The sequence below is a fragment of the Cyprinodon variegatus genome, unplaced genomic scaffold (assembly GCF_000732505.1).
Source record: "Cyprinodon variegatus isolate N-32 unplaced genomic scaffold, C_variegatus-1.0 Scaffold939, whole genome shotgun sequence".
Classification (NCBI taxonomy): domain Eukaryota; kingdom Metazoa; phylum Chordata; class Actinopteri; order Cyprinodontiformes; family Cyprinodontidae; genus Cyprinodon; species Cyprinodon variegatus.
Window position 1 is genome coordinate 225,915 of NW_015151392.1, and position 16,201 is coordinate 242,115.

The 16,201-nt window shown below is 37.2% G+C and overlaps 1 protein-coding gene across 2 annotated transcripts in view; it reads right to left on the bottom strand.

Moving 5' to 3' along the window:
- Nucleotides 1-389: 389 nt before the first annotated feature.
- gcgr (glucagon receptor) overlaps nt 390-16,201 on the bottom strand; it is a 45,562-nt gene continuing 29,750 nt past the window's right edge. The window contains exons 2-15 of one of the 2 annotated variants that reach the window (XM_015398510.1): nt 16,064-16,106; nt 15,452-15,598; nt 14,060-14,156; nt 12,926-13,033; nt 12,711-12,805; nt 11,698-11,792; nt 11,268-11,445; nt 9,118-9,277; nt 8,950-9,010; nt 8,455-8,524; nt 3,161-3,249; nt 2,925-3,069; nt 1,439-1,480; nt 390-1,355 (exon numbers count right to left, since the gene is read on the bottom strand). In XM_015398510.1, the coding sequence (XP_015253996.1) occupies nt 945-1,355; nt 1,439-1,480; nt 2,925-3,069; nt 3,161-3,249; nt 8,455-8,524; nt 8,950-9,010; nt 9,118-9,277; nt 11,268-11,445; nt 11,698-11,792; nt 12,711-12,805; nt 12,926-13,033; nt 14,060-14,156; nt 15,452-15,505 (1,605 nt within the window). In that variant the 5' untranslated portion in view covers nt 15,506-15,598; nt 16,064-16,106 and the 3' untranslated portion in view covers nt 390-944. The remainder of the gene's footprint in view (nt 1,356-1,438; nt 1,481-2,924; nt 3,070-3,160; nt 3,250-8,454; nt 8,525-8,949; nt 9,011-9,117; nt 9,278-11,267; nt 11,446-11,697; nt 11,793-12,710; nt 12,806-12,925; nt 13,034-14,059; nt 14,157-15,451; nt 15,599-16,063; nt 16,107-16,201) is intronic. The other variant, XM_015398509.1, reaches the window with a different exon arrangement.

Below are 16,201 nucleotides of genomic sequence, written 5' to 3' on the forward strand. Positions count from 1 at the left end.
TACTGTTTTTATGATCTGCTTTCATAAATTCCAGCAAAATACATTAACGTTTGTTCGCAATGTAACATGAAATTGCGGGCTAATTACTTTTTACAACTGTGACCGATATAAAACCGTTACACTTAGCAAAAGCAACGCAAGAAAGTCCATCCATCCATCCATCCATCCATCCATCCATCCATCCATCCATCCATCCATCCATCCATCCATCCATCCATCCGTCCATCTTATACAACTTGTCCTTCAGTGTCACAGGCACAACAAAATCAAACAGGTTGTATATACTTTGATTTCCTTTGTGTGTGTATATATATATATATATATATATATATATATATATATATATATATATATATATATATATATATATATATATATATATATATACTATTGAAAACAATTTTGTGGCTAACTTCAGTCACCAGAATTTTGTTTCTCTCACTCGCTCCATGTGTAATGTTTCATTAATATCAGTATGAAGATGGCATTATGTACATACTAGAGTAGAGCATATAGAGTACACAAGCATTCCCATTTGCTCTACTTCTTCTGTCATTTGGTCTTGTTTTTTGTGTGCACAGTCCAATGTTCAGTTTGTAGTACCACGAAACACACATTAGCCAAACAGATAACACCGAAGCAGAGGCTCACACCAACTCTGTGTGTTTTCATTTAAAGTTACTTGTTATTTTCTTGCTACTGTTGGTACATCTGTTCAACAGGCAGCAGCTTCATATATTAAAATGACAAACATCAATAATAATCCATTCACAAGACCCACAGCACACCGAGCATTCGGATTTGGACGTATGCCATACTGCTGTCATATTTCAGGGCTTAGAGCTGCTCTGTCTCCTGGTGACACTGATGACTGACGACTGCTTCCACAAGTGAATCAGTCGGCATAACTTCACAGCCAACTAGAGCTTTCAGTCAGAGCTCCATCAGAGCTCAAAGGCGTCTATCTTCCTTTCCAAAACGCACTCTCCTGTTTCTTTCAAAGGAGGCTCTCTACTTTCCCTTTCCGATCTTTCGTGTATCTTATCCGACAGGCTGATATCCTCCACAAGGGTGGAGTTGCTGGTTCCTTCGTTCTGTTGGGAGCTACAGTTGTCCATCTCCTTGCCATGGACCGTACCATTGTGGCAGCGAGCCACAAGCCATGTTTGCTCTTCAGTGCTGCAGACCGGGCCAGAAGATTTGGCGATGTCCGGGAGTTGGGGAAGCCGAGGGATGTGGTTCAGCAGACTGCCCGTCTTTGTATTGTTGGTATTGCTGTAGGTGTGGCGATATTCCTCCTCAATGTTCCTCCCTAGTTTCCAGCGCTTCCACTTCTTTAGGATCTCAGACTGCACCTGCGAGAGCACAAAAGACATTAGAAATGTGACAATGTAAAAATCTGAGCCTGAAACTAGTAAATGTTGCTCAGGATACTCACTTCTTTGTTGACAAAACAGTACAAAATAGCAACAAGGAGACCCTGAGAAGACATCATATACAATGTTAGACTTAGAGCATCTGTCTAAATGCAATAACACTTTCGAGACCACAGGAATATCTGTTTTCAGCTCTTTCATTCAAATAAATAAAATCATTGGAAACCATATGGGCAGTTGCCCAGCATTCATAAAGATGTGTCTAAGATTTACCACCCATATACATGTGCATTAGAGCATTGTATTTTTTACACAATCAGAATGAGGATGACATGTCTATTGGTCTAGGTAGGTATCTCACCCAGGGTGCTCTTTTTATAAGTACCACTTTGACCAAAACTTACAGTTGAGTCTCAAAATAATTATTTTCCTCTGGCTTATTTAGATTAAATTTGTCAAAAATATGTGCAGTTTAATTTAAGCTTTAAATACAACTTGAAACCCATTGTTGCAAATATACAAAAAAAAAAAAACATTTTCTATTATATACAAAGCAAAGATAGCATGTGCCTACCTCCGGTTATTACACATCAGCGTGAACTTAAGATCCTTTGGCATGTTCCTATTCTGTTACAACAGGTAATGGTGTATGTTGTTGTTGACGGTTAAAAATATTGTCACAAATTTTTTATATACTGATATTTTAATGTATTTCTAAAATGAATGGAAGGTTTAAAATAACAAAATGGGAACTACTTAAAGGCAAATAATTGTCAAGGGGTTGAATTAGTTTTCTGAGAAAAAAACACGATAATTTTCAACATAATCAATGGAACAAATCTGTATTTGCATTACATGCGATGTTAAAAATTAATATTTAATTATATTAGCGCTTAAATTTACTCCTTTGTATCCTGTTTCAGTTCTTTTCTCTTATTCTGTCTTTATTTTCTCCTGCAGTGCAATCTGATAAGAATGTGTGTGACAAATCTTCTCTTTGTATATAATATCACAGAAAAAGCAACAGTGTGAATAGGGATTCGTGTCACAACTAGGAGGGACATGGCTACGGGGACCTGATTGGAGGAGACACGTTGTGAGCTGAGGTTATGATTTATGAATGCAGGGAAAAGAAATAAACAAGAAACAAAGAGAACAGAGATGGAACAGATATGAAAAACCATTTTTGAAGTAAGTTATTGTATATCAGGATAGTCATTCTTAGTAAAAATACAAGCGTGTACATTTGAGGGACATCTGTGTTTTAAAAAGTAATAGGACCTACTTCTCTTTTTTTTTTCTCAGCAGAACCTTTTACTGCACCACAATCTTGCACAATTTGATGGTTTATTTTTAGGCAGATTTACCGGTAAGTGTTTTTATGCAGTGCCTGCTGAACCATGACATTATGCATGACTTTCTATATAGAACAGCAGTTTATCTTTTTTAAAGCTCTTTATTATTACTGTTATGTCACCATAGATAATTTAATTTATAAATGCAAAACTAGGTTCCTATACATGTTAGCTCCTAACACCTTGCTCCAACCTGGAAGGAGGAGAAGAAGAGGTCCATGAAGAGCTTAGTGATATGTAAATGTGGCGTGTCGTTGGTGGTCTCATCAGGCAGGAAGATAAAGAACATCTGATGGATCCCCAGAAGTGGGATCAATGTTAGAGTTGACTTTGCCAACCTGAGATGTAAAAAAATGAAAATAAAAAACATAAACTAAATTGCAAATAAGAAACACAAATGAAAAAGATGAATTTCACATTAAAACTCACCTGACTTTATAGTCGGTGTATCTCATTTGGTGAGCTTGAAGCTTTGAAACCAGGATTTTGATGATATGTATAAAGATAATGAAGTTTATCTGGAAAAAAGACAGAAAGATTTTCGTTACAGCTTAAAAATTGTTTTATTACTGTTGTTGTAAAAGAACTTTCAAGAGTGTCTGCTGCTACTTTCAGTGTTTTGCAACTCAGAAATGCTGTTTCAATTGCATGCCTTTTTACATGCGCCATTTTTTTGTTTATTTCCAACAGTTTTAAACTAAACCCGTGAAAGTTTTTTTTAACATTCAAATCAATCTGATGGTGACCAGAAATAATCAAACTTGCTTTGCTGGCAATTAACTAAATAGTTTGTTGATTTCTTGTTGAGGGATTCCGACTCAAAACATCCAGTCAAGTAAATCTATAGACTTACTGTTTAAAAAAACAACATAGTTTCACAATGCTTACTGGAGCATAAAGTGATTGACTGTGCAGACTTTAAATTCCCTTCCCCACAGATAAGGACCCTGCTTGCTAAGAAAAGCCAGATTCTTTAGTCTTTGAGATTCAAGACGTTCCTAAGGTTGTCATTCACTCTTCTATTGGGCAAGGATTAATTCTAAATGTAATCTAAATGATGGAGTTAAAATATTTTAATGAAAGCAACGTAAGAAAGTCTGGGCTTCCATTGAAGATAACATCTGTGGATGATTCCAGAAAGCCTTTGGTAAGCAAAGAAAGCTATTACACAACACCCAACCAAGGGAAAAGTTCTGCAACACGAATTGTTATCCAAGTCAAACAGAGAGGGAATACTTTACAAAAGCAGTTGCTTATGATTCCGTTAAAGATTTCAAAACAAAGATAAGGATTAGGATAACAAGACTCCAGTTAAAAAACTTTTTTTGAACTCAACTGTCTATGAGAAGGAGTGAAAAAAAATCAATAATCTGATTCACGTTAAAGCGAAGCTGAGCTGGAAGAAATTAAATCTTCCTCCCTCTGCTTGCTCCATCATGCTGCCACACATGTAGGACCTTGGGGAGGGGGTTATTACTGGAGGCTCCCACCTTCTGATGATGTCCCTCACCCCAATTTTATTCTGCATTTTAGACACTTTCATTCAGAACATTTTCACAAGACACATCTATGTAGGCCATTGTTTGGGTGGGTGAGGGGTAAAGACACCTGGGGTGGGCTTATTGTGTGGACCTCACCTCGGATGGCTCCCTCCAGCCCCTCTCGCATTTAGACATTCTGGGTTCTGACTGGTTCATTGGGGGGGTGCGCTGGCACAAGCTACCTTCCGCTGGGGTGGGGGGGGTTGGGGGGTGGTGGCGGGTCGGGGGTTTTGGGGGTGGGGGGGTGTTTGGTGGGGGGTCGTGTGCCGGGCATCCCCTTTGGTACTCCCAGTTTTAAATACACTTGAGAAAAACATGCAACAACACAGAATTTGAGCGGGAGCAGGGAGGATCGAGGTCTTTCTCACACCCCCGTTCTCCGGTTGCTGTCTGGAGTCTGGGGCCTGGAGGAAGAGCGGGGCATCTAGTCTGGAGTCCTGACGGTGGTTGTTGCGGGGCCTGTGTGGCTTGCCGGACTGGGGCTGACACTCCTGCACTCCCCAAAAAGGGGTGGGGGGAAGGGTCCCATTCCCCCCGTCCTGCCCCGGCGGGGCGCCCCTGGGCCCTCGGGTCCCTGTGGCCCATGGCCGGTTCCACTTCAGGGTGGCTGGCTGCCAGCGGAGCCTGGGGGCTTCGGCATTGCGGTGGCTGGGGGATTTACTCCGGGCTGTCTTTCCTTTTCCCTTTGTGGGGGGGCAGATTTCCTGTGTTGGGCCCACTTGGATGTCTTTCCTGTGGGGCTCCCTTTAAGCATGTGGGGTTTTGGGTCCCCTGGCGCTTGCCTCCGTGCTCTGGGGGTGGGGGGGGTGGGGGGCGGTCGATTCTTTGGTTCTTCACAACCACTATTGAGCGTCTTTCCTTTGGACAAACTTTACATGCACAAGTGCACTCTCACAAAAAACTACAAGTACTTGTCTCCCTTTTATCTCCTCTTTCTTTCATCTTTTCTCATTTTTCTTGTTTTTGTTTTCCTTTCATGTTCTACTTTCCCATTGCAGTGTCCATATAATCTGAAATACTTTATGCATGAGTTATAATAAAGCTATTTTTATGCATAAATCAAGCAGAACACTGGCAAAAGCTGTATTGCTCCACTTGTGAAAGTAAAATCTGTTGGGCTCATTTTGGCATCAAGACAAATAATATTGCCACATTGCCAGACAGGACACTGATGGGGAAAAGAAATACACAAGAAGAAATACAATCTTAATAGATAGACAAAGGGCAAATGATTGTCAAAGGATTGGCAAAGGATTGTCAGCCACATAGTTTATTAAGTAGCGAAAGCAGGAAGAGCCATGCTGCTGAGGGCGAACCATCAGTATAGAGGGAGAGAAGCGCAGACTCTGGGCTACGCGTGTGAAAAGACACATTTCTGCACAAGCACAGATGGGAGAATAGTTTGTGTTCGGATTGAGTTCAGCATGCATTACTGGTGTTCTGTCAGATCCCTGGATCATTCTGGATTATTTCCAGATTATTTTCTCACCGTTGCTGCCATAATCTATCTGTGGTCATGCAGAGTGAGCACCGCTGCACGGCAGGTGAGCCGCGTGATCAAACAGGATGCAGCACCATGGCTGATACTGATTAGCAAATTACAGCGCAATGATGCATTTTAAATGTCTGACCGACTACCCTCTAATTTTTATTTAGTCTCGTCTCGTTGACTAAAACTCACACCCATAACTCTCAAGTTTTCGTCAACAAAGATCCATATTTAGCTTGTCTGTTTTCACTATCGTTATATGAAAAAAGGAGCGTCAACAATAATCGTCACTGTTGACGATAAAAACACTGCTTGAGAAAAAAATCCATTGAAAGGTATGGTGTGTATTTTTAATTACCCTCAGAAGCAAAACTTTTAGAACCACCTTTTGCCAAATATAAAGCTGCAAGTATTGTTAGTTTAAACCTGACAGTTTGTGGATTTAGAGATTTAAAAAAAAAAAGATTATTTTTCTTAAGAAAAAGCTTGTGGAGGAATCTTCAAGACCTATCACACCTTTTCTGCCCAAAATAGGTCTGGTTTCTTACTGGGCCATATAACACCTGCAAATGCTTCATTTAAATTTTTCATTATAGTTCTGTATGTTTTAAATTGCTGTCTTTCAAAGTGTTCATAGCCTTGGATATGCTTTTAATTATCATTGTTTGCCTTGTATTTACTTTATCCTTCAATCACTGTAACCCACTTCTCTATCAGAGAAAGGCCTCCCACACCATTATGCTGACACCATCATGCTGCATTGTGTGTATAGCATATCCACAGTAATGTGTATTAGTTTTCACCACTAATAGTATTTTGCAGGTTTGTCAAAACGCTTTATTTTGAAAGTACCTTTATCCACATGTGCTCCATGTGCTGTTAGTGGAACTTCTTACAGTAAAGGTCGTCTTGCTGATAGCCCTCCAGAAAGGACATAGTTGATGAGTGCAAGACTGTCCTGTCGACAGATTCTCCTACCAGTACTGTGAATATCTGGAGCTTCCATGAGTAATGTTTTCCTGGCCAGGCTATTTAGTTTAGATTGCCTTTGTAGCATTCTTCATCCAGTTTAAGATGATGGACTAAATATTACCTTCAAAGATTTTTAAAGGCTGAGATATTAATGCAACCAAGCTTTAAAGTTGTAAAGGCTACTGATAATCTGTTGGCTGTAACTGATGGTCGCCAGTGAAATCCCAACAACACACACAAATGTTCGGTTGTTATATCAAAGGGAAAAAAGTCATGCAGCAAAAATACTTTGGAAAGAAATGTTTTAAATGATTTACCAGAGAAAAAAAAAGGAAATAAAATCTTCACAATACTGGAAGAAATGATCACAGAGGCATTCAAACGCAACAAATCTGACTGGAAGTTTCTTTAAATATAAGAGGAAAAAGTCCAAAGATAAGAACTTCTGAAAATAAAATAATGGAGCAGAACAGATTAGAATAACTGATTAAGATCTAAGCCTGCGGCATTGCACTGCAGAAATCTAAAACCCACAGATAAAAACAAAAACAAAAGAAATTTCAATAAATTGAGTTAAAGATATTAAAAGCAGAAAGTAAAATCCTTTGATGATTATTGATTCCAGTCACATCGTAATCATTGCCTGAAATTTAGTCTGGAAAAAAATATAAATCATAAACATTGTTTTTCTGATTATGTTAAGGTTGTAGGAATTTATTTGGTAAACCAAATGTGAAAATAAAATAGGCATAAAGAACAAAAAAAAAAAGCCTTTAATAACAGATTTTGTTTAGAAATACTTAAAAAAATTAAACTTCTTGTGTAACTTTGTGATGTGGAACAGTTAACATTTCTGAACAGATTTCAGCTTTTTTACTTCAGCTGGCATTTTAAAGAACCAGCAGGTGCTTCTTAGAAAAAAAACTTCAGGATTTAACCTGTTAATTTGGGGGGACTTGAGTGAGGAAAGTGTGCTGACCCTAATTTGGACACATGAATCTGTTATTTTTGTTTTCAGAGAAACATAAAACCTAAAATATTGATGAATACATTGTCTTTACTGAATGTTTTAAATGTGATCCCAGTGGGCTGTGATCATAGTGAATAATATATTTTTAAGGATTCAGATTTTTGCACAAGGTAGGTTAATTATTTTTCTTAAAGAGATTTCTTGTTTTTAAAAGTGTCTTGGATTGTTCTGCTCTGATGTTGAGCTTGGAAGAAAACAAAAAACAAAAACGGATAAGGAAAACCAGGGAAACTCTGAAAGGAGGACCAGCCCTGCCATTCCTACAAACAACTCAAACACAGGAATTCCTGGGGGATACAGGCCACTTAGCTGCACGATTAATGCATGGAACATGCCAGGATGTCTGGCTGCATGACCGATCGGAGCAACATAAACAGTCTGAACTGACCCGTGCAGAGCACACATGAACTGTGTTGCTGGATAAAATGAATGATAATTGCATTTAACCTAGAATCTTAGTAGGGCTAACATGCTTCCCAGACATTATATCTGAAGCCCAGCCAGCTTTTCACACTCCATAAATAAATGAGCTGTTTTTAATATTGCATACTGTGCAATTTGACAAAAACACAATGCAGTCAAGTGGAAACGCAAGACGCTGGTTGTGCGTGTGGGATTTTCTAGGGATTACATTGGTTCTAAATTTGGACATAAAAATAAAGAATAAAAAATGGATGTTGCTGTAAATTACCATGACGGAAAGCAGATTTGGGGCTCGGATTATCCACCAGATACTCATGTCCGTATTCTGCTCCCAGCATCTGTGTATAGAAATGCATTGAAAAGAATATCAGCAAAACATTTCTTGACATTTGTCATGTTTTCAAACACTTGATTTTTAATTTACAATGTTTTTTTTTTCTTAGATTTGCAACACTTTTTTGTGCTAACTGATGATTTTTGGTATTTAGAAAATGTGATTTTTAGATTCTCATCCCTCCTTTTACCACTAAATGTCATGCGAGAGGGTGTTAACTGTTAACTTAAATTATTTCTGACATTTTAATATCTTAACTCCCGACCATGAGATAATTCAACATAACCTCAGAGCAATAACTAGCTACTGTGGATTTAAAATCAAACATTTAGAGTCCATCAGAAACGCCTTGTGAAAATACTTTGTTAATGAGCTTACATAAAGGAAAAAAAATGTTTTTGTCACTTAAAAATGAACAAAGGAACTTACTCATTATTTTCATATAAATATTTTGAGATTCCCCATGGGATGAGGAATAATAATGGTGTACCTGTGGAAAAAGTATGAAAAACTATTATTTTTTGCTTTAGCCTTTATTCCCGTTGATCATATGCTGACATGGTGACACACCTATGGATACCAAATGGGACAACTCACCCCAACCAATGCACAGGTACACTTTGAAATAGTTCCTTTCTGTGAAGACGCTAATGACCAGAAGGTTATGGAGGTAGATGCCTTCCACCACCAACCAGTAGCTGTTAGCCATGATGCTGTACTGCATCATCACCAAGGCCGTGCGACAGCTAACTGTCATCTGCAAGAGAAATTCATGAAAGAGAAATTTATAATACTACAGATGCATTTCCAGCTAAACATGGTCGGATCATTGCTTCTGCTGATGGCATCTCCTTCTGACTGTGGGATTTAGGATCAATAGTTAGCTGCTGTTACCCTTTGATATTTATAATAAAGTTGCACATCTGTGAATCCCTCCATTGGAGAATCAATGCAGCTCATTGGATGCTTGACATTAGTAATGTTTAGGTTACCTAAAAAGCTAAAGCTAATTAGTCACCATCCTCATAGAGGTTATTTAACTGAAAAGCATTTATTAAGGTGCCAGACAGAACCTCAGAATTAAGCTTCTGTACTCAAAGAAAATCCCTAACCGATTCACCAGGACCTGACCAGTCTTTAATGCAATAAGTATTTGTTTTGCATTTGTGGATATCTAAGTTAATCTAATTTTGAAGTGTTAAAATATTGCTCGGCCATATGTCATCCACTTTTGCCTTATAAGGCCCGGGGTCAGAAATGTAATACCAGGACTTCTTGATATTTTTTTAGGGTCGGCCTTTAGTTTCAAGGTAATGTTTTGTAATTATGTAATTAATAACTGAGAATAAGCTTATTACAAACAGAAACCCAACTCTGTTCGTCATGTAACACAGACTCAACAGGAGGGTTTAAGCAGTTAAACCATGCTTGTGTTTTGTATTCATTGTGGTGCATGAATGCAGACCTATCACTGCTACTTCAACAATTTTAGGCCTGAAGGTATTTCTACAAATTATTTCATGAGGGACCTTTTATACAGGACAAACAAAATGATTCAAATTATTCTATTTTATGGCCTAAAATCTTTAAATTAAATTTTTATGTAATATAATTCTTTTCATTTTGTGATCCTGTGTGGGATAGGACTCCAGTACTGTCTGGCTGCCAGGGTTCCCGACCATCCTTCATCTGTCCCCAACCTCTAGGCAGACAGAGCTACCAAACTGAATGACCCTTTCAGCAGAACGTATGACTGAGGTGGCAGAACCATAAAGCACGAAAACCAATGGTTCTAATAAAGGAAAACGATTCATCTGGTCTACCAGTACCTAAAATTTTCTGTTTCCTATAATTAAAGCTGTGGCCCAGTTTGATGTACTTTTCGGAAAAATTCAGAAACTTTGAGCTCTTTTATTTTTTGTTCTCCCATTTTCTATTCTAAAATATATTCTCAGTGTACAAATATTTAATAAAATTCTGAGTTAGACCCTAAAAGAAAATATATTTTGACACCTGAAACCTATGCTTGATAACTTAATGTTTTAATCATGTTAATGTAATTAGAAAAGAAACCTGTTCTATTCTACCTCTATGGGAAACAGTTTAAGGGTTAAAGATACCTATATCTTTACAAAATCCTGCATCTTATTCATGCATAAAATGCAAATAATGAATAAAAAAAAACCGAGTTTATACAGGAAGTGTCATCTCTTCAAATGATGAGTCTGTCTTAAGTGATCTAATCAATTATGAACTCTTGTTTTTGTTTTGTTTCAACTCAATATGCAGAGTATTTACTCCTACTATTTGAAATTCCTTTTATTTGTTCTTCATTTACATTTATTTCTGTCCAGATACAATTTTGATCCTGATTGTATTGTGTATTCTTAATTCTATTTGTAAATCAAATTTTCTTCTTTATTATGAAAGTGTTTATGTCTTGTGTGCACAATAGTCCATTTACTTCCTATTGTATTATCTATCCCGAATTCTGAATTGGGCAAATTGTAGAGTATAGTACTCTGCGTTTTACAGGGTGTGTTGCAAATGATTTCAGTTTGTAAGTAGTTTAGATATCTAATAAATGTAAAGCAAGTTGTATTGTGTCATGGACGACAGCAGTTTGAGATCTTGACAATTAGAAAACCTTTCTTATAAGATAATTATCCTCCATAAATAATTGAGAATATTCTTATGAACCAAGAACTCATTGTGGAGTGTTAAGTTTTTCCTTTCAACAGACTTACCAGCAACTCCACTGGGGGTACAGATTCACTGACAAAGCCCTGCTCCTCTTCTCCACTGATCTTATCCAATGTTAGGTTAGCCTCCAGCAGAGCGTCTTTGATAAGGACAGATAGGGCTCGTAGGATGAAGGAAGCAAATAAATTCATGTGAATGTTGTTCCTCATGCAGTGCAGTTTTCTGACAAAAATAAAATAAAATACAAGAAAAGTCTTAATAGGAAATCATTACATGGCTTTTATTTTTTATTTCATTTACAGTGGTTTAAATTCAAATGGTTTGTAGCAGCATGGTTCAATAAACTACAATCTGCATTTTTTTTTTCTTTGCTCAAGTTTGTACAAAAAAAAANTCTCTTTAAAACATCATCTGCATTTTTTTTTCTTTGCTCAAGTTTGTACAAAAAAAAAATTCATAAAAAGTAAATAGTACCTGAAAAATATAAGGATACCAAGAGCCAGTACCAACGCCACCAAAGACATGGAATAGCCCACTGTGTACATGATCCGGATATATCCATAGTAAGGCTGCAAGATAATGTATAAAAAACACATACATTTGATTTGTAATTTGTTATAGATTTATTAACGAGTTTGATTTAAATAGCAGGAATGGCAATGTAACATTACTGTAGATGCACTAGATTCAACGACTTAATGACTTCTAATGCTATTGTTATCTCATATTGCCCTAATAATTTTTTAACTATTATTAATTAGTCTTGTCAGGAGTCAGCAGCAATACTGTTCTGCATAGGTTTGTTATTTTAGCTGCTGATGACAGCTCCCCCTTCACAACACATTAAGAGAATACTACCATCTCCAACTTCACTGGTTTCAATATGTGGCTGTATTTACTCTATGCACACGCCTCACAAAGAGCTTCGAAAAGGAATGCACAGAATAATTACCTGCACACCTTCCACTACTCAATGTAGAATGCAATTACAGTGTTTTTCTTTTATGAATCGAGCTGCAACAATTTGAAATAGGTCAAGAAGTATGCCACTTAATCTAGAGCTTCATTGTAAAATGAAATAAAAGAACCTGTCTTCAAAAGAGCAGAAAATAGATCCTATGCACAACTTTGAGGTGGGTGCACCTCTCAGCTGGGTTGGTTGGTTAGTTGCCTTTATTTTCTGAGACTCTTTAGTGTGCAACCGAAGCAGTAACATGATTCTATACGCACATCAGCCATGCTACCCAGAATTTTGCAACAGATGTCCTAATTTTTGGTTCTTGTTAGTTTTATTGTGTATAAAGTGTATAAAACCCATTCCCTGATGTACAAAAGGACCCTCCTTTTACTTAGCAATTATAATGACGAAACTACTAAAAATGAATGTTTTTTAATACCCTATTCTTATAAGAATATTCAGTATGTCAGGTAAATATTTATTTTGTTATAAAATAAATAAAATAATTATGTTAAAATATTATTCTTACCCGGTTTGTTTCATGAATATCACATTCGCTGGTATTTTTCTTAGTTACCCACTGGCCATTGGCATCACACTCACGATAAACCATCCCGTGTTGAACTATTCAAACACACACAAACACAGACTTTTAAACAGAAGGCATAGACAGCTGTCTGTTTCTGCTGGATTCTCTGTGACTATGCTGCTATATGGTTTTCTAAAAACTCACAGGTCTCTAACCTTTATTGTACCACGGCAAATACCACGGACACGCCACACTGACGATGGTGTTGGGGAATCCATCAGGCCAACAGGTATAGTTGTCAAATGTCCTGTTGCACACAAGACCTAAGGATAAAAACAATAAAAGAAAGCCGGGAAAAAAGCATCAGTGTAGCCCTAATAGCTTGTCTTTGACTCTTCAAGTTTCACAACAGTCTTTGAAGGGATGTTTGCTGGAAGTCATTATGTTATCTCATTATGGTATCTTGAACATTATGGTCTTTCATCTCAAAATCACTCCTCCCATGTTTCATTATGTCTCTCATCAGAGGATATCAGTCCTGATTGTCAGAGTATCGACAGCTGGGACCTGTGAGAACAAAGTGATGTATTCTAGGTCCTCTATAGCAGTTTAGCTGCTCTCACACTAATGGAACAGCAGGGACGCTATATAAGAGTTGAAACGTTGGAGAACTGAGAGCTTCACTTCATATAGATAGCAAAAAGTGGGGGAAGCTGCTTGTTTTAAAAGTTAAAACAGAACTTGCAGACAGAAGGTAATGCAGCTGAAGAGCTAAATTCACTATATAACAAGTGGAAAATCTCCTGCTACTTCAGATTGTCTTTAGGGGATGCAAATGCAAACTGTTTCCCCATGTGTTCGCTTATTATGTCTAAACCATCTCATCTGCACTTAAGATTTTTAGCCTTTTCTACAGCTTTTATATGAAATTATCTTGCGGAAAAACTTAATGTGTAAGAAGTATTATTGTTGTCCTGGTTGCAAGGCCTGTAAATCTTATCCCTATGCAGTTTGAAAAGTGCAAACATTTTTATGTATTTTTTGTTGTTTTGCTGATTTTCATAGAAGGAGAGAACCACTTCGGAAAACAAGTTTGCTCAATGTGACCCTTTTCGACTCAAAACCCCCCCCCAAAAAGTAAACAATGATAAAACTGACATGATGCGCCAACATAAAGGGGAAATGTGTGTTTGGATGCAGTTCAGGCAGGTTTAGGGACTTCTCGTTTTTGATTCTTCATTATATTATATTTAACTACCATCAGTAGGACTCAGTGCAGGCATAGTTAAAGGGAAGATTCAAAGTAAAAAAAAAAAACAACTAAAAAAATACATTTATTGTAACCTTACCACTGCTGGAGGGATATTGACTGTTGTTATGTTCACATTCTGTCTTATACTGGTTCCAGTCATCCTTCAGCTTATCCAAGGTAACAGCAGGAGACATCTAGGGGGACACACAGGAGAAAATTCAATAAAATGTGCAGTAACATCCTGAGGATTCAGTTACTGTGGATGTGGTGATCAGAGTACAGTAGGTAAACAACTGAATATGTTAAAAAACATGAGCTTCACACAAACATTTTTAAAATAACATATGATATTTGACTATAAAAACTATTTGGGTAAAATATATAAACTATCTCTTAATGTAATTGGGTATCCTGCCAGAGTAAAAAAGAGTGTCTTTGAAAATCAATCTTTGCTTGCTTGTTCCTCACAATATAATTTCTGGGAAATTAAGGGCAATGTCCCTGTAAAAAAATAAAAATCGTTGAAGTTGTGAGACAATTTTATGCATTTTGGCAACATTTGATTACAGATTTAAACCAGAAATCTATGTATGTGGCTGATCAATAATTAGCATGTGGGTCTATAGTAACAAAAATACATTTTGGCCCAAAGTGATTAAATAAGGACCAATCAAACAGGCAAATCAAATGAGGGACACCAGGGTTGTATTTCCAATACCCTTAGAGGTGTCTCTTCATTTTTGCTATGATGTCCTGTTGTTGTTGTTGTTGTCTCCTTATTTTTTTAGCATACCTTATTAGTGTTTCAGTGTAAAATAATATGTGAAAAGTCATATTCAACCCATTGTAAATCATGGTGGATGATCTGTGATACTATAGTTCTATTTTGCCTTTAAAGATTTTTTAGATGGCTTGCATTATAGACTTTAAATAATGACAAAATAATGTAATAATATGTATTCTGACCAGACGCGATTGTTAGAGTTAAGATTACATTTTGAGGCAGATGTAAAGCACACTTCTCCTCTAACCAATAGCTCTGTATTGAATCCTTCATTTTATTGATTTAATATAATATTTGAATACTATTGGCTTTAAAATAATCATTAATAACAGAAATAAAGGCTAGAAAATGCTAGAAACAGTATTTTTTAATAGAGCACCTTTAAGATTGCATGTTGGAAATTGTTCATACCCATTGCAATCTCTGAGGAAATGTGAGAAATCATGTTTTACACCTGTCAAAGTTATTCACAGCTTATTGTTAACAATTTATGAATGGTTAAAAACATAATGTCTTCATATTTTCACTTCTCAATTGCCACACTGTAACATATTATTCCAAATTTATAATCAACAAGCTTACAAAAAGTGTAAATAAATTCACTGATTCCTTACTTAGACTTTCTGAACCTTTCTTTAAACTATCAAAAGGTTGCCTATGTAGTTTACATTTGCCTGTTAACGTTAAAGATGTAATGAAACCCACCTGGATGCTGCAGGAGACAATGAGGACTGCCAGAAAGAGGAACAGACCTGACATCCCTTATTCCTGCTGGTGGTGCTGGGAGGGGATACTGCAGGATGGGGAGGGCTTTTCACCTCATAAGGGGCTTATCTACACTCACCACACAGCCTAAGTGACACAGAGACACACAATCCATCAAAGCTCATAGGAAACACATTAACTTGGCTTGCATTACCCCGACGTAATAAGAAGACCAAAACAGGAAAATGCTGGGTCATATTTACATCAGATTTAGAATGAAGGGAAATAAAGGAACAGAAGTTAAATAAAAGATTAAATTCAATGCTCTAATTTTATCCAAACAGGCTAATTCAAAAAAGGAAGGGTAGTCTGATTCATATTTAATCTTTGATTTAAAAAGCAAAGCCTCAACTAAGAATAAAGCAGCCAGCTTTTCAGGACATCATGTACAGGGTCAAAAGTCTCCAGGAGCTGCTGTTTTTTCCATCAGAGACACAGTCACAGCAGAGAGGAGCTGCACTCAGTCAGTGACTCCCAGTCGGCTGTACTCTTACGTTAAAACCAATCAGTGTTTGGTTGAGCATGTCACAGTGTGTGCCAGAGGTCACTCACCTAGGCATCGATCACCTCCAGCTCCCGACGGACTCTAGCGAAGCTGGAGAACAGAACGAAATCTGAAACGTTTCTGCAAAAAACACCTTGACCATGGAAACATTTTTGGCTAAAACGTTTCAAATTCCATTCTGTTCT